The sequence below is a fragment of the Phacochoerus africanus genome, chromosome 2 (assembly GCF_016906955.1).
Source record: "Phacochoerus africanus isolate WHEZ1 chromosome 2, ROS_Pafr_v1, whole genome shotgun sequence".
NCBI lineage: Eukaryota > Metazoa > Chordata > Mammalia > Artiodactyla > Suidae > Phacochoerus > Phacochoerus africanus.
In genome coordinates, this window is record NC_062545.1 from 266,166,296 (window position 1) to 266,191,991 (window position 25,696).

At 39.7% G+C, this 25,696-nt stretch overlaps 1 protein-coding gene and 1 pseudogene across 1 annotated transcript; both read right to left on the reverse strand.

Annotated features, from left to right (window-relative positions):
- Positions 1–7,492: 7,492 nt before the first annotated feature.
- Positions 7,493–8,080, reverse strand: LOC125120921 (olfactory receptor 1J4-like). Its single transcript, XM_047769286.1, has one exon. The coding sequence runs from the start codon at positions 8,078–8,080 to the stop codon at positions 7,493–7,495; it is 588 nt and encodes a 195-aa protein (XP_047625242.1).
- A 735-nt stretch (positions 8,081–8,815) lies between these two features.
- On the reverse strand, positions 8,816–21,230 carry LOC125121385 (olfactory receptor 1J4-like; annotated as a pseudogene).
- Between the last annotated feature and the right edge of the window lie 4,466 nt (positions 21,231–25,696).

Consider the following 25,696-nt stretch of genomic DNA (forward strand, 5'->3'; position numbering starts at 1 on the left):
TGCTTTGGTGATTCTTGGTCTTTTGTGGTTCCATATAAATGTTTGGATTGTTTGTTCTAGTTCTGTGAAAAATGTCATGGGTCATTTGATAGGGACTGCATGGAATGTGTAGACTGGTTTGGGTAGTACGGCCATTTTTACAACATTGGTTTTTCCAATCCAGGAACATGGACTATCTTTCCATTTCTTTACATCTTCTTTGATTTCTTTGATTAAAGTTTTATAGTTCTCGGCATATAGGTCCTTTACCTCCTTGGTCAGGTGTATTCTGAGGTATTTGATTTTGTGAGGTGCAATTTTAAAAGGTATCGTGTTTTTGTATTCCTTTTCCAATGTTTCATTGCTGGTACACAGAAATGCCACTGACTTCTGAATGTTAATCTTATAGCCTGCTACTTTGCTGAATTTATTAATCAGTTCAAGCAGTTTTGGGGTTGAGTCCTTAGGGTTTTCTATGTATAGTATCATGTCATCTGCATACAGTGACAGTTTTATCTCTTCTCTTCCTATATGGATGCCTTTTATTTCTTTTGTTTGTCTAATTGCTGTGGCTAGGACTTCCAAAACTATATTGAAGAGCAGTGGTGAGAGTGGGCATCCCTGTCTTGTTCCAGATTTGAGTGAGAAGGCTTTCAGGTTTTCCCCATTGAGGATTATATTTGCTGTGGGTTTATCCTAAATGGCTTTGATTATATTCAGGAATGTTCCCTCTATAGCCACTTTGGCGAGGGTCTTGATCATGAGTGGATGTTGGACTTTGTCAAATGCTTTTTCTTCATCTATTGAGATGATCATATGATTTTTGACTTTTCTTTTGTTAATGTGGTATATGATGCTTATTGATTTGCATATGTTGAACCATCCTTGTGAACCTGGGATGAACCCAACCTGGTCATGGTGTGTAATTTTTTTGATATTTTGTTGGATTCGGTTGGCTAAGATTTTGTTGAGGATTTTTGCATCTATATTCATCAATGATATTGGGCGATAGTTTTCTTTTTTGGTGGTATCTCTGTCTGGTTTTGGAATGAGGGTGATGGTGGCATCATAGAATGTCTTTGGGAGTATTCCTTCTTCTTCAACCTTTGGAAAGAGATTAAGGAGGATGGGCACCAATTCCTCTTTATATGTTTGATAGAATTCACCTGTGAAGCCATCTGGTCCTGGACTTTTATTTGTAGGGAGTGATTTTATGACCTCTTCAATTTCATTTCTAGTGATCGGTCTGTTCAGTTGGTCTGTTTCTACTTGATTCAGTTTTGGCAGGCCGTACGATTCTAGAAAATTGTCCATTTCTTCCAGATTGTCAAACTTTTTGCCATATAGTTGTTCATAGTATTCTCTTATGGTTTTTTGTATTTCTGCTGTATCCGTTGTGATTTCTCCTTTTTCATTTATAATTTTGGTTATTTGGGTTCTTTCTCTCCTCCTTTTAGTGAGTCTGGCCAGGGGTTTTATTAATTTTCTCTATTGTGTTTTGAGTCTCTATTTTATGGATTGCTTCTTCGATCTTTATAATTTCCTTCCTTCTGCTGAATTTAGGTCTTTCTTGTTCTTCTTTTTCTAATTCATTTAGGTGGAGGGTTAAGTTGTCCATTTGGGATCTTTGTTCTTTTTTGAGAAAGGCCTGTATTGCTATAAATTTCCCTCTGAGCACTGCTTTCGCAGCATCCCATAGATTTTGAGGGGTTTTGTCTTCATTATCATTTGTTTCAAGGTAGTTTTTAATTTCCTTCTTGATTTCCTCATTGACCCATTGGTTTTTGAGTAGCATGTTGTTTAGTATCCATGTAGTAGGTTTTTTGTCTTTCCTTTTCCCAGGGTTGATTTCTAATTTCATGGCATTGTGGTCAGTGAAGATACTTGAGATAATTTCTATGCTCCTAAATTTATTGAGATTATCTTTGTGTCGCCATATGTGGTCGATTCTTGAGAATGTCCCATGAGCATTTGAGAAGCATGTGTATTCTGCTTTTTTTGGATGTAGTGTCCTGCAGATATCAATGAAGTCTAACTTTTCTACTGTTTCCTTTAGGATCTCTGTTGCTTTATTGGTTTTCTGTCTAGAGATTCTGTCCATTGATGTGAGGGGGGTATTAAGGTCTCCTACTATGATTGTATTCTCATCAATCTCTCCCTTTCTGTCTGTTAATATTTGTTGTATGTATCTGGGTGCTCCTATATTTGGGGCATATATGTTGACGATAGTAACATCCTCTCCTTGGATGGATCCCTCATTCATTAAGTAGTGTCCTTCTTTGTCTTTCTTTATGTCTTTTGTTTTAAAGTCTCTTGTGTCTGATATGAGCGTTGTGACTCCTGCTTTTCTGTCATGTCTATTGGCGTGAAATATTTTCCGCATCCTTTCACTTTCAATCTATATGTATCCTTTGTCCTAATGTGAGTTTCTTTTATGCAGCATATTGAAGGTTTTTGCCTTTGTATCCACTCAGCCACTCTGTGTCTTTTAATTGGAGCATTCTATCCATTGACATTTAAGGTGATAATTGATAGATGATTATTTATTGCCATTTTGAACCTCGTGTTCCAGTTGATTCTATCGTTCTCCATTCTTCCTTTCTTTTTTTTTTTTTTTGGTTGGATGGTCTCCTCTTATTATCTGCTTGAATGTTTTTTTTTTCATTTTTTGCAAATGAAATATTTGGTTTTGGCTTGTGATTGCCTTGTTTTTTAAGTATGCTCACCCCTTCCTATAATTGACTGATTTAGCCTGATGGTACTGTAGGTTCAAACACTTCATTACTATATTAAAATTAAGAAGAGAAACATACAAACAAACAAAATGGGTTATTTACTTCCTGACATCCCTTGCCCACATTTTATGGTTTTGATGACTCCTTCTTTTTCTTTTTAATTGTATTTTGTTTGAGGCCTGTTCATGATTAAATCTGTATGCTGCCTTATTTGAGTGACTGCTCTCTGATTGTGGTTTCCTCAGTCCTAGTTCTTCTTCTTCTTTTTTTCTTCTTTTCTTTTTTCTTCCATTTCCTTCCTTTCTTTTTGGTTTAGAGAAGCCCTTTCAGTATTTCTTTTAACCTGGGTTTTGTGTTGCTGTATTCTTTAAGTTTTTGTTTTTTGGAAAACATTTTTATTTCCCCTTCTATTTTAAATGATATTCTTGCTGGATAGAGTATTCTAGGTTGCATATTTTTTTCCTTTGAGCACTTTAAATATCTCTTGCCATTCCCTCCTGGCCTATAGTGTTTCTGTAGAGAAATCAGATGATAACCTTATGGGAGTTCCCTTGTAGGTAACATTCTGCTTTTCTCTTGCTGCCTTTAAGATCCTCTCTTTATCACTAACTTTTGCCATTTTTATTATGATGTGTCTTGGTGTGGGTCTATTTTGGTTCAATTTGTTTGGGGCTCTCTGTGCTTCCTGTATCTTGAACCCAGTATCCTTTAGATTTGGGAAGTTTCCAGCCATAATTTCTTCAAATATATTTTCCATCTCCTTATCTTTTTCTACTCCTTCTGGAATTCCTATCATGTGTAGATTGGCCTACTTTATATTATCCCATAGGTCTCTCATATTGCTTTCCTGTTTTTTGATTTGGTTTTCTATTTGCTGACCAGATTGAGTGATTTCCATTATTCTATCTTCCATATCACTGATTCATTCTTCTGCATTATTCATTCTGGTTTTTACTGCCCTTAGTTCAGTTTGCATCTCTCCAAATGAATGTTCTAGTTTTTCTTGGCTCCTCCTTACATTTTCTAGTTCCTTTCTGAGGGTATATGAATTACTGTTCATATCTTCTCTTAATTCATTCTGTATTTTCACTATTTGTCTCTTGAACTCCAGGTCTGTCAGACTGCAGAGATCTGTTTCATTGTTGACTGTTTTAGGTGAGTTCTCCTGTTGGTTTGACTGGGGGTGGTTTCTCAGCTTCTTCATCTTGCTCGTTGTTTTCCTGGTGGAGTTGTACTCTCTGTGGCAGGGCATTGTCACTGCGGTGGATTGTAACCTGAAGGCTGGCATTGTTGGTCAGTCTTTTTTGAGGCAGTGTGGCTTTTCTGGAGCGTTGATGGGGCTAAAAGGGTCTCTTTGAAGCAAAGGAGGACTTCCTGAGGGCAGACAGGACTGGGAGGTCCACACCATGATGGTAGCAGACTTCACTCGGTCAGGCAGAGCTTGCTCTGGTGTTTTTAGATTGTGGGGTTCTTGCAGGGTGTTGTCGGTGTTGGGCATCTGTTCCTCAGGAGTGCAGCACCCCCTGAGGGCTGGAGCAGCTATCTGGGTCACTGAGAACCTAAGAGGCTCTTCCCTAGGGCAGCCCAACTCTGAAGGACGGCCTGAGAATGTAGGCAGATCTTTTCCCAGTCTGGCCAATCTTGTTGTAGCTTTTCTGGGCTGCAGGGGGTCCTGGAGAGAGCTGGAAGTCCTTTGCAACTCTTCTGCAAGAGTGCAGCACCCCCTGAGGGCTTTGGTGGTTAGCTGGGCTGCTGAAAACCCAAGGCTCCTCCCCAGGGCAGCCCAACTGAGAAAGACCATCTGAGAATTAGGCAAATCTTTTCATGGCCTGGCTAGGCTTGTTCTACCTTTTCTGGGCTGTAGGCCTTCTCTAGGGTTGTGGTGGTGTTTGTGCTACTCTGTGGGGGTGTAGCCCCTCCAAAGGCCAAGCAGGCTTGTGCAGGGACAGCCCCTGCGGTGGTAGGCTTCAGGCAATTGTTGAGGCCAGCCCTCCTGGATGACAGGTAGCCCCAGTTCCGGTGAGTGCTTAGGGGGTTGGCGGGGGTGCGGGGGAGGAGATGAACTGGGAAGCACAGCTTTCTGCTTGCTAGCAAGCCTGTAAGCTTGCTGTGGCATGGGGAATATTCTATGGGGACCCACCCCTTCTTCTCTCCCCTCCCCAGCACAGGCACAGACCAGGCTCTTCTCCCAGGTTCCCTCTGATGTGGCTTCCCACTTCCCGCCCCTAGAGTATTGTTCCCTTCCTCTGTGAAAGCTTTGTTTTCTAGTCTCCCAGGCAGTCTCTTCCCCGTCATACTTGACAGACCAGTTTCTAAACCTCCCAAGCAGTCTCTGCTCTGCCCCACCCCCCCAGCCCTTTCCTGGGGACTAACCTCCGGAGCCGAGGTCTCAATGCCCAGCCCCCACCCAGGCGTCTCAATTTTTGGTGGCTGTGCCCATGGTTCAGATGGTCCATTCAGTTCTCCATCTCCTTTTCAGTACTCAAACTTACTGCTACTCTCTTCTCTGCATCTGGAGATTCCTCCGGTTTGTTTGATCTCCCCCCACAATAGGTGACTTTCCAGGGTGTGGGATCCCTTTCTCCTCCTCAGTTCCCTTTCAGGAGCACCCGTCCAGCTCGGATTCACCTTCTCTCAATCTCCTCTTTTCTCTTGTTTTACCTAGTAATGTCACAAACTTCTTGCCATTATTGGAGTTTAGGTTCTTCTGCCAGTGATTGGTTGCTGTTCTGTGCGAGTCATTTATCCTGTAGATGTTCTTTTTTTGTTGTATTTGTGGGAGAGGGTGAGCATGTTCCCCTACTCTTCCGCCATCTTGTCTCCTCCCCTCCATTTTTGTTTTATTCTATTTTATTTTCCAAAACTTTCTTTTTATTTTTTAGTGGTGAAAGATAATATAGTCAAAGCTATACAAATAAATATACTCATCTCCCCATCTTTTCTATCCTATCCCCACCCCTAACCCTGAAGATAAGCAGTCTCATTAGTTTCAAATTGATTCCTTGTGTGCTTTTCTTGCTCAGTGGGAAGATTAATGTATGTATTATTTTCCCTTGTTTTTCACATAGGAAGTAGCATGCTATAGATGCTCTTTTATGCACTGCTTTTTTTCCCCAATTAATATATCCTAGAAATCCCTCCATATTGATTCAGAAGTATCTTTGCCATTATTTTTCATAGCTGTGAAGTGTTCAACTGCATTGATGTTTCATAGTTCCCTTTTGAAACCATAGAATAAAATAGCAGTGATGAATGTATTAATGCCTCATAATGTATGCCTCAAAGGGTTAAAATAGTAAACTTCATGTTGTGTAGTAAATTATGCCACAATAATTTTTTTTAGGAAAAATCAAGTCATAATCTTTACATAAAACACAGAAAAGAAAAATAAAATAATAATGTATGACTAATAAGTTAATGGAGGGGATATGGAATAACAAAATATACATTTAATTAATCAAAAGGGATAAAAAAAAGTGAGAATGAATATGAGAATAAAATAATGACATTTTCAGCAACATGGATGGAACTAGAGTCTCTCATCCTGAGTGAAGCTAGTCAGAAAGAGAAAGACAAATACCATATGATATCACTTATATCTGGAATCTAATATATGGCACAATGGAACCTTTCCACAGAAAAGAAAATCAAGGACTTGGAGAATAGGCTTGTGGTTTCAAGGGGGAGAGGGAGGGAGTGGGATGGATTGGGAGCTTTGGGTTAATATATGCAAACTATTGCCTTTGGAATGGATTAGCAATGAGATCCTGCTGTGTAGCACTGGGAACTATGTCTAGTCACTTATGATGGAGCATGATAATAGGAGAAAAAAGAATGTGTATATGTATGTGTAACTGGGTCAGCATGCTGTACAGTAGAAAAAATAATGTATTGGGGAGATAAAAAATAACAAATAGAATAAAAAAAAACCAAATATATTCTGATTACACTAGATGTTAATAGACCAAATTATCCAGAAACACAATTATGGTCAACCTACATAAAAAGAGCAAAACCCAACTTTACACTGTTAAGAACTAACACTTTCCAGATATAAAGACATAAGAAAGTTTAAAGTGATGGAACAGAAATATATAGTAAATGACAACAAACTTGTATATCTAAACTAATATCAGAGGAAGTAAATGAGTTGTGAGGGTAGAAGTCATGGTTAAGGAGATATCTCCTCTCACTATAAATCCACTGGTGTGCTGTGTAATGAATAAGAAAAGGATCCTTATCATAGGAGGGCACTATTTTGTGGCATTTGCCAAATTCCATAGTGTAATTTTGCCCATCATGGATGATTGCAATCCGCCAGCTTGGTGTCATTGATTTGGGAGCTAAAAAGAGATGTTAACAATCAACCTGAAACCAATGCAAGCCAACTTTAATGCATCTTACAGAGAAGAATCAGTCCACAAGGAGCAGAACATGATAATAAATTGGTGTGTTCTCAATAACATCATATACAAAATATACAAGCAAAAGTTAACATATATAAAAAGAGAAAAATACAAAACCACAATCATAAATATGTGATATATTTTGCGTAGGATTTTTCACAAATTTTTAAGAGACGATGAAGCAGCAGAAAAAATTAAATACCAAGAATATTTAATAATACGATTAACAAACTGGACCTTATTGATACATTAACACTATATATGACAGCTGAGTGAATATTCATTTAAATTCATAGAGTTGCCAACTGTATGATAATTTTAAGAGCTACATCTCACTGTCCTCATGACTGCAATAAGAGGGTTTAGTGATTGTCATTTCAAGAAGTTAGGCATATGGATGAATATCTCTAAGGTCTCTTTTATGTCTCTGTTCCTGAGGCTGTAGGTGAAGTGATTCAGCAAGGGACTAATGACTGCATACACGACAGAAGCAATTATGTCTTTGTCATTGGAATTCCATGATGAGGAAAAAAAGGAAACACTAGCAAGTGTCCCATAGTATGAAGACACCAAAAAGAGATAGAAGTTCACAGGTGGAACAAATTTAAAGAGTCTCTTGGTGGAAGAGACCCTCAGAACTGCAGTCCCTATAAGAATATAAGAGCCCAAGATTCTACACAAAGGCAGGATAAAAAGCCTTCCTCCTGCAGTAAAGAGGACCATATCATTGAGGGAGGTGTCTGAACAGCTCAACTTCAGGAAGGAAGTGAAGAGACAACAGAAGTGGGAGATGATATTGTCTATACTGAAAGACAGTTGGACCAAGAGGAGGGTGTGCAACAGGGTGTGGATACAACAGAGGAACCAGGGCCCAGCTACTAAGTAGAAACACAGTTCCTGCCTCATGATGGCACTATAGTGGAGAGGGTGACAAATGGCCATATACTTGTTATAAGCCATCACTGTAAGAAGGAAATTGTCAACTCAACAGATAACTATGGAAAAATACATATGGGGAATGTACCCTGCATAGGGGATGGATTGATCCTGAGTCTGCATGTTCATCAGTATCTTAGGGACAGTGACAGATGAAAAGGAGATGCCCATGAGGGTCAAGGGGCTGAGGAAGAAGTACATGGGGGTGTGGAGGCAAGGGTCCAGCCTGATGAGCAGAATGATGCGGAAGTTCCCCAGCACCATGGTCAGGTACCTGCCCAGGAATAGGGTAAAGAACATGCTCTGAGGCTTTGTGCAGATGGACAGCCCCAGGAAGAGTCACGTATATTTCAAGTAAACTAATTAATTAATCAATTAAATTAAAAAAGAAATGCCAAATAGATGACCATAATCACACTTAAAATATATATATACACACTTAAAAAATCTGTAAAAAGCCAAATGTAATAATAATATAACACATTGAAAAAAACAAAATTTAAACACACATATGCACACAAAGGAGTTTGGTGACTTGAAGAATTTAAGATGAATGTGTATTGTGAGCAATAGCAAATTTAGGGCTATGAAAGAATAAATGGACAAGAGATATGACTAAACAGAAAGAGATTGATCCAATAACATATCTCTTTAAAGGAAAGTAGGAAAAGTGCTAGAGACATGGATGCTCAACACACAACTTTATAAGGATATACTAGCATGGTCAATGAGTAAAATAAGAACATAGTCAGGTGATGCTCACTTGGCAAAAAGATTATGGTTTCTGAAAAGAATCCCCAGAGCCAATTTCATGTCTCTGTTTCTCAGGCTGTAGATGAAAGGGTTCAGCATGGGGGTGACCACTGTGTACATCACAGAAGCAATGATGTTTTTGTCCTGGGACTTGCCTGATGAGGAGAAAAAGTACAGGGCCACAATTGTCCCATAGAATAGAGACACCACAGAGAGGTGGGAGCCACAGGTGGACAAGGCTCTGAAGATCCCTTTAGTAGAGGGGACCCTCAGTATGGAAAACCCAATGTGGCAATAAGAGACCAGGATCCCAGTCAATGGAAAAAAGAAAACCACAGCTCCTGCAGTGAATAAGACCAGTTCATTGAGAGAGGTGTCTGAGCAGGACAGCTTAAGCAGGGCAGCAAGGTCACAGAAGAAGTGGGGGATGATGTTTTCATCACAGAAAGACAATTTAGCCATGAGAAGGGTATGTATCAAGGCATCGGCACAGGAGAGGAGCCAGGATCCAGCCAACAGAAATATGCACAGCTCCTCCCTCATGATGATGGTGTAGCGTAGAGGGTGACAAATAGCCACATACCTGTCATAGGCCATCACTGCAAGAAGAAGGTTATCAGTGCAACCAAGAAATAGGAAAAAAAAATGTCTGTGTTACACATGCTGCATAGGGAATGGATTGATCCTGTGTCTGCATGTTCATCAGCATCTTAGGGACAGTGACAGAGGAAAAGGAGACATCTGTGAGGGCCAGGTGGCTGAGGAAGAAGTACATGGGGGTGTGGAGGTGAGAGTTCAGCCTGATGAGCAGGATGATGAGCAGGTTCCCCAGCACTGTGGTCAGGTACATGCCCAGGAACAAGGTAAAGAACATGCCTTGCTGCTCTCGATGGATGTGGAGCCCCAGGAGGAGGAACTCGGACATGCTGCTCTGGTTGTCCCTTCTCATGCTCCTGTCCTGTTTTCTGGAGAAGGGTGGGAGTGGGAATATCAGAGACACTAAAACTGAGATTTGGATTCCACACTAGGGTCTCTCAATTTCTCATGGAGAAAAAGAATAACTGCCTGCATTTCTTTTATGACCATTTGCCAAAGCAAATGACATACTGTTGACATGATTCCTTTGTGTGAAAACAAGAGATAAGTTATTTTTTCTTTTTAATCAACCATGATTCTGACACTAAGCTATTAATTGGACATACAAGATTAAATAGGATGTATGGGATCTCTTTCCTCAAAATACTAACCCTCGAGAGCATAGCTGACTTAGGACTGACTAATGGTGTGAACCTGAAGCCAGATTCATTGTGTTATGATTTTGGTCCCACCCCTTTCTCATTTTAGACTTGGGATGCTAAATCTCTCTTGGCCTCAGGTTGTCCCTCTATAATGTGAAAATGCCAATATCACACATTCTTAGAATTAACAGGAAGGATTCTAATTCATTGTCATTATTATATAAGAACAATTTCCTCCATAAAATAAACACCAAAAATTGCATAGATTATTTTTTATGAGAGGATCTTAATCCCTCTCCCCAAAAAATAGTATCCAGTTCAGGAATTTAACAAAACACTATTATGAAGTGGTCAGCTTAAAGTACCAGAAGTGGCTAAAATTTATGTTAACTTATTGAAGCTCTCACACTCTTCAGATGAGTTTCTAAGCTCATATCCTATCACTGGAGTAAGTTCCCTGGTGGAATTTGTCTTAATGCATGCTTATCTTCTTGCCAAGAGAGAAACCATACTTAAGTGCATGTACCTCCATCCATCTCTGTCTACATCTCATCTTTCTAGTTGGCTCATATCTGGATATTCATCAGTAGGAAGACAATTGAAATCTGAGATGGGGTTGAGGGCTGAGAGATACTGAAGGATTGGGGGTGTCTATTAGAATTCAGTCACCTGGTTGACCAGAACCATTTCCCAATGTTGATCTTCAGACTGATAATAATTCCCAGTTAATAAACACTAAGACAGACATATATTTTTGCATGATTGCTTCACGGATGTTTTAAACAGTCCAAGAAGGGAGTAGTTCCTCTTGTGGCCCAGCAGGTTAAGGACCCCTGACCTTGTTTTTGTGAGGATGTGGGATCAACCCCAGCACTCACTCAGTGGGTTAAGGATCCAGCATTGCTAAAAGTGGTGGCATAGATTACAGATGTGGCTTTGATTTGATCCCTAGCCTGAGAACTTCTAGGTGTGGCTGTAAAACAAAGAAAACTTCATTAACAACATACTCAGGAGTAGAAAACTAGCATGATTATAGAGTTAGTAACTGCTGCAGTCACAATTCTCTCCCATGTTGTTAAAAATATGTTGGAATCTTTGCTCCTATGTCCCTACAGTACCTCCCTCTCTTTAGTGAGACAAATAGGCAGGACCTGAAGACCTATTTCAGGATTTGAATGAGTGTTCCTGCTCACTTCACTGTCCACACTCATCTTCCTACACCCCTTTATTTTGCCAATGGCTTTCATAAACCTTCAATTTCATTCAATCCATCAAATGTTATTTGTGTCTTTGAAGTAGAGAAGACTGTATTTTTTCCCTGCATTTTACCAACAGGAGTAGTGGAATCATTTAAGCAGTCTCACATAGATATTGCATAATAGAGGCTGGTTCAAAGCCTGATTTCCTTCCTTCCTTCCATTCTTCCTTTCTCCCTTTTTTCTTTCTTCCTTTCTCTTTCTTTTGCTGGATTTTTAGGGCTGCACCTGCATCATGTGGGATCTCTGAGGCCACGGGTTGAATCTGAGCTGCACCTGCCTGCATACTCTGCAGCCACAAAAACTAGGGATGCGAGTAGTGTCTGTGACCTACACAAGACCTCAAGTAACATTGGATCCTTAACCCACTGAGTGAGGCCAGGGATCAAACCCACACCCTCATGGATACTACTTAGGCCTATAAGCCACTAAGTCACTACAGGAACACCTTCAAAATTTGATTTTCTGATCATCTTTTCACTAGAGAAAGAATCCACCCATTTTTATGTTAAATGTGAAAAATTAAAGTTAAATGTTAAAATATGACTGGGATAGGAAATTGATATTGTGTAAAAATCTGTCAGATGATGCTTGTTCCAGACCAGGGAGTTGCTCAGGGTCATTAGCTGACTCAGTTCATGGGGCACAAGGAGGGACCAGGCACTTTTACCCTCCTGCCAAGCACAGGCATCTCACTGAAAGCTGCTGAGTTAGACTTAGCCAAGGATCTCACATATCAACTGCAGGAGAACAAGAGCTTCTAATGACACCCAGGAGCTGCAATGGGAACAGAAGGGAACAATACAGATGTGGTACTTTGATTCCATCAGCACCAAGTGCAAAGAGGTGGCTGGATAATTGATCAGTAGTGAAGAGAGACAGACTGTGAACTAGGGCTGGGGCATTGAGAGATAGAGACTATGGATGGGCTTGATTTTCCTATATTCATACCAAATATTGTCCCCTGTACAAAAGGAAATGGAGAGTCAAGGCTTAGGGTCTCCACGAGGCTAAAATTTGCTAAGTGCTTCCAATGTCCCTAGCTTCTTATGAACCTTACAGACAAGATCTGTCAGCAAATAGCATGATCCCATGTGAGGGCACTGGATGTTGACAAACACCATGGTCAAACCCAAGGCCACCAATCCATTAAGTGGGGAAAAGATAAAGATCTGGGGGTCCACATATGTGACCGCAGAAATGAGGATTTTGTTTCTAAACTGTTTTATCAAAATTGAAGCAGGTGTCAAAAACATCGAGCTTCCAGCAGCCCTGCTGGAGTAGTCAAATCACAGAAAAATGGATGAAAATATTCTGCAAATTAGGTTTCCTGTGGTACTGACTGTGTGGATTCTGGTCTTAGGCAAGTGGAGAATAAAAAATGTGAAAATGCAAAACACACACACAGATATTTACTTCTTCTGTGTGAAGGGAGTCAAGGTGTGGATTTGTTACACAAAAGTACTCACACAATATCACAGACACACTCTTGATAAATGGATATTTATAGATTTCTCTGGCTTATACTCTCACTAGGATAAATACAATTAGGGTTGAGTCAGCCTCACACAAATCTATGCAGAACTCACAAGCAGAATTCACATGGACAACACAGCTACACATACAGAACTGTCAGGCATCTTAGACCAGAGGCATTGTCAACACAAGAAGTCATTCATATTCAAATCACAAGCAGTGCACAAGGTCTTACACACAGCACACAAGCAGCAGATGCATGTAGAATAAGCACACTCTGATGAAATGTCCAGGCTTCTCTGACCTCTGTATATCCTAGTGTGTAGCATTCAGTGTGTTTGTAAGTTACACATACACACATAGACCTGAGCAACACAACATATTCACACACCTTCTCGAATGGTCATGCACACTCTTAAACAGAGACACACATGCACAACTAGGGATGTGTCTGGGCTCCTTCTGAGCTATACCTGTACTCTGAGTTCAAATGCCTTCTACTTCATTCTGTTACCTGAATCCTCACTTTTTTTCCATAAGACCCAGAATCCAAAGAAAAAAAGCAAACCTTGGTGGCCTGAGGACCTGTACAAACTCTCATGTTGGTTCTCCAGCTTCAAAGCCATGTGCAAGTTCTCCTTTTCTCCATCCTAAAGAGACCCAAGAAGGAAACTATCCCAAATCCCCAACTAGAGGAGCAGTCCACTGGGTCAACTGCCCAATTCCCTCCTGGCCCCTCAGGAAGGAGGATGATTAGGGTCCACAGGGGCTGAGCTGCACCTGGTTTCACAAGAGAAAGTGCCCCTGATGTGAGTGGTACTTTGGGCTTCTAGTCAAGTATCTGATGAGAAGCAGGAGTTTCCAAATTGGTTCAGGCCTCTGCGTCATGAGCACAGTTTCTCCCAATGGCAGTATATGCCACAAGCAGTGGATGAGATTCCCCAACACTAACACAGGCTTTCATTAGAATACAAAGCCTCTTAAAATGTGCACATCTTCCCACTCTCCTGGAAGGTTTTGTAGGCACAGTCTAGGCCTTGTTTAGAGGAAGGGGGATTGAATATAACACTCTGGAAAAAAGACTCTGGGTTCATCCCGTACCAAGAGAGCCTACTTGAATTACTTATGAAAGACCACTGAGACTCAGTTACTTCAAGGTGGAAATAATTATCACTGTCTTTCTGTGACTTTGAAGGATGGTTAAATGAGCATCTAACAAAAGCTTACTAAATGTTAAAGTTTATTATCAATGTCTTTGTATCACTAGAGATCGGCTATGACTCACAATAGGCAAATATGAGTGGTAACTCAAGTGAATTCATCTTTTCATTCATTCACTCATTCACTTAAATAATTATTAAGGTTCCCACACATATAATACTGATATATTCTCTAGAAACATAATGGATAATAACATGAACAGACATCCCCCTCTGAGATCATACATCCAAGTGGGAGAAGGTAGAGAAAAAATAATTTAATGCAAAATGAATGGCAGGTAAATGGTGACAAGTACTGCAGAATGATGAGAATCATGCATGGAGCTAGGGAGATTCAAGAAGTTTTAAAAAATACCCCACTGACACAGGATTCTTTTCCAAAGAAACACAAACACCCCTTCAATCAAGTGGTTCCAGGTCTGTAAACTGGTTTACACCATTACACACCTATTGGACTGGATAAAATTGAAAAGACTGCTGCTCTCAGTGTCACTGAAGATATGATGGAATTGGAACACTCATACACTGCTTGGGGGAATATAAAACATTTTGAATTTTTTTTAAAAAGTTAAACATATACTTAGCATGTGACTAGGTATTTGTCAAAGGTAAAAGTATGGATATAATTATAGAAAGGTGGTACAGCCACTATGGAGAACAGCTTGGAGATACCTTAGACATCTATACATAGAACTTCCATATGACCTCACAATCCCACTCTTGGGCATATATCCGGACAAAACTCTCCTTAAAAGAGACACATGCACCCGCATGTTCATTGCAGCACTATTCACAATAGCCAAGACATGGAAACAACCCAGATGTCCATCGACAGAGGATTGGATTCAGAAGAGGTGGTATATATATACAACGGAATACTACTCCACCATAAAAAAGAATGACATAATGCCATTTGCAGCAACATGGATGGAACTAGCGACTCTCATCTTGAGTGAAATGAGTCAGAAAGACAAAGACAAATACCACAGGATATCACTTATAACTGGAATCTAATATCCAGCACAAATGAACATCTCCTCAGAAAAGAAAATCATGCACTTGGAGAAGAGACTTGTGGCTGCCTGATGGGAGAGGGAGGGAGTGGGAGGGATCGGGAGCTTGGGTTTATCAGACACAACTTAGAATAGATTTACAAGGAGATCCTGCTGAGTAGCATTGAGAACTTTGTCTAGATACTCATGTTGCAACAGAACAAAGGGTGGGGAAAAATGTAATTGTAATGTATACATGTAAGGGTAACTTGATCCACTTGCTGTACAGCGGGAAAATAAAAAAAATAAAATAAAAAAATAATCATAGAAAGGTTGATCCACTTGCTGTACAGTGGGAAAATAAAAAAAAATAATCATAGAAAGGTTTATACAAGAATGTTCATAAGAACTTTAATAGCCTTTATTTATTTATTTATTTATTTATTTATTTATTTATTTATTTTTTGTATTTTTAGGGACAAACCTTTGGCAGATGGAGGTCCTCAGGCTAGGTGTCTAATCTGAGCTGTAGCTGCTGGCCTACACCACAGCCACAACAACATGGGATCTGAGCTGCATCTGTGATCTGTGAGCTACACAATAGCTCGCAGCAATGCCAGATCCTTTACCCACTGGGCAAGGCCAGGGATTGAACCTGTGTTCTCATGGATACTAGTCAGTTATGTTTCTGCTGAGCCATGGTGGTAACTCCTATCATTTATTATTGATTTAACAGTTTTATATAATAGCTTGAAACACCACAAATCTTCATCAAAGGACTTACTGTTAGTAATTAATGGACATACTATATAGAATGGGAAACTATACTCAATAGTTTTTAATAACCTGTCAGGCAAAAGAATCTGAGAAGAATATATGTGTGTGCATGTGTGTGTATGTGTTTGTATAACTGTATCACTTTGTTGTACATTTGAAATTAACATAACATTGTAATGACATATGGAGGTTCTCAGGCTAGGGGTCTAATCTGATAAATAACAAAGTAATGAAAAATTTTAAAAGATAAACAGAGATATTTTAAAAACTAAAAATATTTAAAATTTTACAATAATAGAAAATTTTAAATGTGTGTTGATGCAGCAGCTCTGGTATTACCAGGTAGTGGAATACTACTCATCAATAAAAAGAATGAACTTTTAGTACAGTGGAACATGAGTGAATCTCAAAATGTTTATGCTAAGTGAAAGATAGCAAGAAAAGCATACACACTGTATGATTCCACTGAAATAAGCTTCTAGGAGATGCAAACTAACCCTTGTGATAGAAAGAGATTAGTAGGTCCCCTGAGGACAGATGGGAGGAGCAAAGTGAGGGAAGGAGGGTAGGCATCAGGGAAATTCATTAACTTGATGGCTGTGGTGAGAGTTCCACAGGTGTGTACACAGGTCAAAACTGGTCAAATGGCATGCTCTTTTTCTACCTTTTTAAAAATTAAAGTATACTTGATTTAAAATGTTTTGCCAATTTCTGCAGGGCAGCAAAGTAACACTGTGTGTGTGTGTGTGTGCACACACATGCACATCTGTGTGTATATATACAACATAAACTTTCTTATATTTGCTTTCACCGTGGTCTATCCTAAGAGACTGAATATAGTTCACTGTGCTATACAGTAGGACCTCCTTGCTTATTCATTCTAAATGTAATAGTTTGCATCTACTAACCCCAATCTTCCCATTCATACCCCCCCCTTGGCAACCACAAGTCTCCTCTCTGTCTACAAGTCTGCTTCTGTTGTGTAGATAGGTTCATTTGTGCCATAATTTAGATTCCACGTGTAAGTGATATCACATGATATTTGTCATTCTGACTTACTTCACTTAGTATGAGACTATCTATATGCACCGTGTTGCTGCAAATGGCACTACTGCATTCTTTCTATGGCTGAGTAGTATTCCATTCTGTATATATATCACCTCGTCTGTATCCATTCATCCCTTTACAGACATTGCAGTTATTTCCAAGTCTTAGCCATTGTGAACAGTGCCACGATGAACACTGTGGAGCATGTATATTTTTGAGTTGTAGTTTTATCTGGATATATGCCCAGGAGTGGGATGGATGGATCATATGGTAGTCCTGTGTGCAGTTTTCTAAGTCAAATGGTATACTTTAGCTATATGAAGTTTATTGTATGTCATTTATACCTCCAAAAATCTGGGTGTTTTTAAAGAAACAAAAATAAATTATTCCTCTATTGAATCCCTTCCAGTGGGTTCCCAAATCAGACAGAGAACCAAAAACTCTACAATAATAGTTAATTTTACCTGTCAACTTGCTAGGCTACAGTACCCAGATATTTGGTCATACACACTTCTAGGTATTTCCATACCAGGATCTTTGTGGATGAGAGTAACATTGTAATCTGCAGATTCTGAATAAAGCAGACTGTCCTCCATAATGAGGGTGGGCCTTATCCAATCAATTAAGGACCTTTAAGATAAAGAATGACCTCCCAAAAAGATGCACGTCTGTCAGCAGCCTGCCTTCAGACTCAAACTGCAACTTTTCCCTGGGTTTCCAGCATGCCAACCTACACTGCAGACTTTACACTCCACAATTACATTAGCCAGTTCATTAAAATAAATCTCTCTCTCTCTCCCCCTCTTTTTTTATTCTTCTTTTTTGGATGTCAAATGGCAAACAAAACTTCCCAGGTTGGGGCTCATATCAGAGCTGCAGTAGCCAGCTATGCCACAGCTGCAGTAATGGGATCCTTTAACCCAGTGCAGAGAAGCCACCAATCCCATAATGCCACAACAGGAACTCCATAAATCTCTCTTTCTTACACACCCACACACAGACACACACAGACAGACACACACAGACAGACACACACAGAGATACATACACAGATACACACACCCTATTGATTCGCTGGTGAGTCTGATCCTCTATCTCTGAACCAATCATCCACCATCCCTCCCCCACTTAGTCCTGTTCAGGGACAGGGGCCAAAATAATGTCCCTGGAATAGGCCAGGCACCCTCTCCTCTGAATATTTGTAGGTGCTGATCTCCATGCTTTTGCCCAGGCAGCCCCGTGGTTCACTTCCCTGCCATCATTAACATCTTTGGATGTAACCTTACCAATGAGCTCTACCTATGCCATATGGTGTTAAATTATGAACCCCAACCCAGAACTCTTGCTCCACTTTTTTTCATGTTTAATGTCACACATGGGGCATAGGGAAATTCACAGGCTAGGGGTGGATTCAGAGCTGTAGCATCCTGCCTACACCACAGCCACAGCAAATCCAGATCTGAGCCCATCTGAGACCTACACTGCAGCTCACGGCAACAGTGGATCCTTAACTCACTAACTGAAGTCAGGGATTGAACTTGTGTCCTCATGGATATTAGTCAGGTTTGTTACCACTGAGCCAGGATGGGAATCATTTGCCCCCCCACCTTTTATGCCTTCTTTAGTCATAGATGTTTTTACCTACCAAAACTTAGAATGTATTTATTTCAGACATAGAAACCCATTTTCCATAAGACTCTGAGCCCATTAAAGAAATGATGACCATATTAAAATTTTTAAGTTTATGGTGTGTTTCTTGCTATGGAAAAAAAAAAAGGTGCATCATGAGCTGGATCAGGAGTGCTGGAATGTAACTTCTGCAAGGGAATACATTTTTTTTAACTTGTATTCTAAGAATATAGAAAATTGCCTGGCACATGGTAGTGATGCAGTAGCTGTTTTTGTGCACAAAAATTGTAAATTCAGGGATTTAGCCCTCCTTCATGTTAGATGTGAGCTCTCTGGGAAAAATACAACACTCATTTCCAAGACTAAAGTTAATTCAATAGCTGTGCACTGTACTGAACACAGACATGCAGTTTAGGGGGAAAATTTTAGTCTTCCTGGAATGGGGAATTTTGGTAATTGGATTGATGACTCTGTGCTCCCCTACTGTCAAAATCACAATGAAATTAAAGTTTATCTATGTTTAGCAAACCATCAAAAGTGCTTCATTAACTTGATACTGCATTGACAAGATGAGCATTTTGTACTTCACTAAAATGAAACTTTAGATAGTTAACTGAATGTCTGTAGCTTTGGAAGGTGAGAAGCAAAGTATTGGAAGCAAGCCAAATGTCCATCAACAGATGAATGATAAAGTAGATGCCATGCATCTATACAATGGAATATTGTTCAGTGGTAAAAAGAATGAAATAATGCCGTTTGTAGCAATATGGATGGAAGGAGAGATTATCATACTACACGAAGTAAACCAGAGAGAGACAAACTTATATCATATTATATTGTTTATATGTGGTATCTGAACAAAATCCCACAAGGAGTTCCTCTTATAGTTGAAGGGAAATGAATCTGAATAGTACCTATGAGGATGCAGTTCAATCCCTGGCCTTTTTCAGTGGGCCATGGATCCAGCATTGCCCTGAGCTGTGGTATAGGTCACAGGTGTAGCTTGGATCCCATGGTGCTGTGGCTGTGCTGTAGGCCAACACCTGCAGTGCTGCTTAGTCCACTAGCCTGGGAATTTCCATATGCTGCCAGTGTGACCCTGAAAATGCAAAAAAAAATCATACAAATGAACTTATACACAAAACAGAAATAGAAACACAGACATGAAAACAAACTTATAGTTACCAAAGGGGAAATGAGGGATGGACAAATTATGAGTTTGGGATTAAGATATACACACACTTGTACATAAAATAGATAACTAACAAGGACCAATTGTACAGCACATAGAACTGTACTCAATATTTTGTGATAACATAAAAGGGAAAACACTTTGAAAATATATATACAATAAAAAATATATTAAAGATCAAATCACTTTGCACTGCACTTGAAACTATCACAAATTGTAAGTCAAGTATACTTCAAATGAATTAGTTGATTAATAAATTTAAAAACTAATGTCCAAGAATAGATTACCATAATAAAATTTACAAATATATATATATATATATATATATATACACATATATATACACACTTCAAAAAGCTTTAAAAAAGCCATATTTAATAATAATACAACATAAGGAAAAAAATTAAATGTAAACATAGTTACACAAATACATAAAGTATTTTGGTGCATTGAGACAAAGGTGGAATGTGTGTTGTGTGTAATGTCATATTTAGGGTTATGGAAAAATATATTGATAAAAGATATGACTAAAGGGAAAGAGATTGATTGAATAACAACGAAAATTAAAGTGCTAGAAATATGGGTGATCAACACACAAATTTTAAGGCATTTATGACAAGGTCAGTGAGTGAAATAAGAATGTGGTTAGGTGATTCTTACTTGGCAAAGAGGTTATTGTTTCTGAAAAGTATCCCCAGAGCCAATGTCATGTCTCTGTTCCTCAGGCTGTAGATGAAAGGGTTCAGCATGGGGGTGACCACTGTGTACATCACAGAAGCAATGATGTCTTTGTCATGGGACTGGCCTGATGAGGAGGAAAAGTACAGGGACATAATTGTTCCATAGAATAGAGACACCACAGAGAGGTAGTATCCCCAGGTGGACAAGGCTTTGCAGATCCCTTTAGCAGAGGGAACCTTCAGGATACAGGGCCCAATGCAGCCATAAGAGACCAGGATGCCACTCAATGACAAAACAACTACAGACCCTACAGTGAATATGACAAGCTTATTGTGAGAGGTGTCTGAGCAGGAGAACTTAAGAAGCACAGCAAGGTCACAGAAGAAGTGTGGGATGATGTTGTCAGCACAGAAGGACAGTTGAGCCAGGAGGAGGGTGTGAGTCACAGCACTGACAAGGAGAGGAGCCAGGATCCAGACAATAGACACAGACACAGCTCCTCCCTCATGATGATGGTATGATGTAGAGGGTGACAAATGGCCACATACCTGTCATAGGCCATCACAGCAAGAAGAAGGTTATCAATGCAAGCAAAAAACATGAAGAAATATATTTGTGTTATACACCCTTCATAGGAAATTGATTGATCCTGAGTCTTCATATCCATTAGCATCTTAGGGACAGTGACAGTAGAAAGGGAGACATCTGTGAGGGCCAAGTGGCTAAGGAAGAAGTACATGGGGGTGTGGAGGTGAGGGTCCAGCCTGATGAGCAGGATGATGAGCAGGTTCCCCAGCACTGTGGTCAGGTACATGCCCAGGAACAGGGCAAAGAAGAAGTCCTGCTGATCTGTCTGGATGGGGAGTCCCAGCAGGAGGAACTTGGACACACAGCTCTGGTTCTCCCTCCTCATGATGCTTTTCTCTCTTCTGGGAATGAAGACAAATTGGAAATTCCTGGAACTTAGAAGTACTTAGCATATGGTCACATGGTTTCTCAGAGTGACTGTGTCAGTGTTCAGACAGATCTCCCTGCACAGCACTCACACACTGATGCCTCATCCAGTCTGGTGAGAGCAAAAAACATGACTTGTCTGAATACTGATACAGTCAAGTGGAGAAAGTATATGACCTCAGTCAAACCCTTCAGTGCAAATAGGGAACAGCTCATTCTTTTTTTTTAGGTGGGTACATCAAGATTGTAGGGATTCAGAAATTAATAAGACAGTCCCACCCACGGCTCTACTGTCAGACTGCTTGTGTGCTTGTGTCTCTCTTACACACACACACACACACACACCATTTAAAGAATTATTTGGAAGATTAATGTACCATGCACAAAATGAAGTGCTCAACACACAAAAAAATACTTTTTATCATTAGAATGACTATAAGAAATACAAAAGAAAGAAAGAATGAAAGAAACAAAGAAAGTGAAGAAAGAGAAAGAAATGAAGGAAGGAAGTTAGGAAATAAGATAGGAAGCAAGGAAGCGAGGGAGGGAGGGTGGAAGGAAGGAAAAGACAATTATGAAAGTTGCTCAAAAACTTCAATAAAATTTCCATATGATTAAGGAATTTTACTTCCAGTATATACCTAGAATAACTGAAAGCAGGGAACAAAGAGGTATTTATACAGCCATATATAAAGTAACATTATTTACAGTAGCCAAAAGTTGGAAACAAACCAGGTCCTTTAACAAATGATTGAATAAATAAAATGTGATCTATACATGCAGTGGAATACACTTCAGCTATAAAAAGGAAAGAAATCCTGATATAGCTTCAACATGACATTATGCTAAGTAAAATCTTGCAGTTACAAAAGTGTAAATACTGTAAGACTCCATTCATATGAGATTCCCAGAAGAGTCAAATTAATAGAGACAAAAAATGGAATGGTGACTGCCAGGGGCTGGTGTGGGGAGGAAAAGGAGGAGTTATTGTTCAGTGGGTACAGAGTTTCCATTTTGGAAGATAAAAAATTCTGGAGATGGGTTGTGGTAATGGTTATAGTGCCACAGAAATATATACAAAAAATTATTGAAATATTGAATTTTCCTACATATTTTTATCACAATAAAAATTTTTAATTTAGGAAATGTACCACAAGTCAATAAATATTGACAAAAATAGCAATCAAAAGGAGAGTGGCACAAAAAAGTAAATAAATCAGCTCCATTTTTAGGCTGGATATGTAAGCAGACAACAGGAAATAAAAGATGACAAAGATATAGGAGGCCATCAAGAAAGATCAAGTAGCTTCCTGAAAATGTGTGTTTACTTCTGAGGTCTTGCTTCTCTTTCAGGAAACAGTACAGGCCCAGATCATGGATGGCCCTTGAAGATTAGTAGGTTCACAGAACTTGATTCATTGTCTTTTTAAAAAAATTATCAATAAATAGTTTCCATCATATCTTCCGTCTCTCTCACCCCTTGCATCACCAGAACTTTAAAATATCTCAGTTCTGAGCATTTGTGAAAGTTAGGGGCATGTGAATTTTCCCAATGAGGTGACCAGAGAACCAAGATATTAGAGATGCTGTAGGACCATGGACCCATATCAGAATTCACAGCCATCTGGTTAGTTAGACAAGGTTCCAAAATTTAGCCCACCTTGTTCCCTAGACTGGAAATGCTGAAATCTTCAAACATTATTGAGGAGTATTGTGAGAGGTTCAATAGCCTTCTATCCATCTGGACAAAGTCTCACCAACTTAGCATAAAGAGGACTTTGTTTGCTGCCTGTTTATGTCTAGAGTTGAGACAAAGAAGACACAGGATGTGAGGCTGTCTGACCAGGTTAAATGCATACATATATTTTCAAGGCCCTCACATGGGCCTCTCTGCTCTACAGCCATCCAAGGAGAGGAGTAGGAGATTCTGAGTGTGTTATATGCACAAAGAGGCACTCAGCAGGACACATAATGACAAAAAAACAAAACCCCAGTTGCTGCTTTTTGGCCCTCTCCAACCCATATTCATCCTAGTCAGAAGTGAGATTTGTATGGATTCCTACCAACTTAATTACAACTTTATAATGAAACTTTTTGTCACTCACTTTAAAAACACACAAACAAGATCACTTCTACACTGAAGGTGGGGATGTAAAATGGTGCCGCCAATATGGAAAATGGTATTGAGAATCCCCAAGACACTCAAAATAGAACTACCACATGATCCAGGAATCCCACTTCTGGGTGTACACTGGAAAGGACTTGACTTAGGATCTCAGAGATGTATCAATTCCCCCATAGGCACTGCAGCTCTGTGCACAATAGATCAGCTCTGGAAACAAGCTGAATGTCCAATGACAGGTGAAAGTATAAATGAGGCATATACACACAATGGAATATCATTTTGCCTTAAAAAATTAAATCCTGCCATTTATGACAAGATTTATGAATCAGAAGGACATTATCATGAGTTCAATAAGCCAGTCCTATAAGAACAAATATTGCATAATTTCACTTTGAGAAACTCATAGAAGCTGAAAATAAATGGCAGTCACCAAGGGCTAGGGGGAGGGCAAAAGTAGTGTTGTTATTTAATTGAAATAACGTGTCAGTTATGCAACATCAATGAGTTCTCGAGATCTGCTGTACAGCATAATGCCTAGAGCCAAAAATTCCATACTGTGCACCTAAATATTCCTTAATAGAGTAGATCTCATGTTAAGTTTTCTTACCACATATAAGGACACAGGGACATTTTGGGAGGAGACAGATATGTTGATGACCTTGATTGTGGTGGTAGCTTCACACGTGTGTGCACATGTCCAAACTCCTCAATATTTTGTACATTAAAAAATGAATGCATTTTTGTATATCAATTACACCTCACAAGCTCTTTAAAGAAACACAAGACCACATCCACTCACCCACAGGACTCACAAACCATATGCACTCACACACACAGAAAGTCCACTACAAACACTAAGAATCATGTGTGATCAAACCCAACACAAATTTAACATAAAAAGAAGCAACATGCACATAGCAACCCAACCATATACATATGTATCATAGATTTCCAGCCTCCATGGTCTATTATTAGCACCGTACAATAGGACTTTCCACAAGGATGGAAATGCTTTATAGTTGTGTTGTCCAGTACAGCAGCACCAGTCTCCTGTGACTACTGGAAACTTCAAATATAGCTAGTGCAACTGAGGAACACACATTTTAACTTCAGGTCATTTTAATTAATTTTAATGTTATGGCCATGTGAGGCTGGTTGTCACCAACCAAGTAGGTCAGTGTGTGAATCAGTCACTAAAAGCAAATGGTTATATGGTCAGTGTAAACACATATTTTCTTGATCTCTTCTTCCTAGTCCTCACATCAACACACTCACCTAGCCCAAGGTATGGTTCCCCACCTTGCTCTGATCTATGCTAGTCCAGGCTAATACCTGAGGATGAATCTCTTATGCCTCCATGGCCTGAGGATGTTTAGCATTTCCCCACCTTTTTACAAGAATGAGAACAATGGAAGATCCGCATTTACCAACAGAACTGAGACTGAAGGGAACACCCCCACCCCCGCCAAGCTTCTGATTAGAGAAGAAGACACCTGAGTTAATTGCCCAATTCCTCGCCTTCCTCTGGAGATGGACCCAGTACAGGGACCAAAGGGACTGAACTACAGGAGTCCCAGAAGATGTCTCTAATGCCAGTAACACATTGGTGTTCCCTCTAACTGTTCAGGATGAGAAGTAGAGGCCATGAACACCCTTGAACTCTGAAGAACCTACAATGGAATCTGCCACTCCACCCACTGTAGAAAGTACCAGAGTAGGACCAGATCTTGAGTTTCCCACACCACTGACCCTGAAGTGTGTTGGAGCTCACATCCCATCACCATCATTTATTCCATCCATGTGAAACTACAAATGACCCACAAAATCCAAAGCCATCTTGAGCAAAATGGACAAAACTTTAGGTATCGCACTTCTTGATTGCAAACTGAACTTCAAACCTTTAGAAATCCACACAGTATGTTACCAACATTAAAATATACATATATGAAAAAATGGAATAGGATATGGAGCCCAGAAATGATCCCATGCATATATGATCAACTGATCTTTGACAAGGGAGCCAAAGACACACAATGGGGAAAGGTTACTCTCTTCAATAAATGGTGCTGGGAAAGTGGATATCCACACACAAAAGCATGAAAGTGAATCCCCAACAGTGAAAACAACTGTCTGTGCCATCCCATCCTGGGGACTAAAAATGTTTGCCACCTTCATTGGCCACAACATTCACAGCCATGTTCCAACAATATGGATGGATTAGAAGGTATTATGCTCTGTGAAATAAGACAGAGACAATGATAAATATCATGGTATCTTACTTATATCTGGAGTCTAAAATT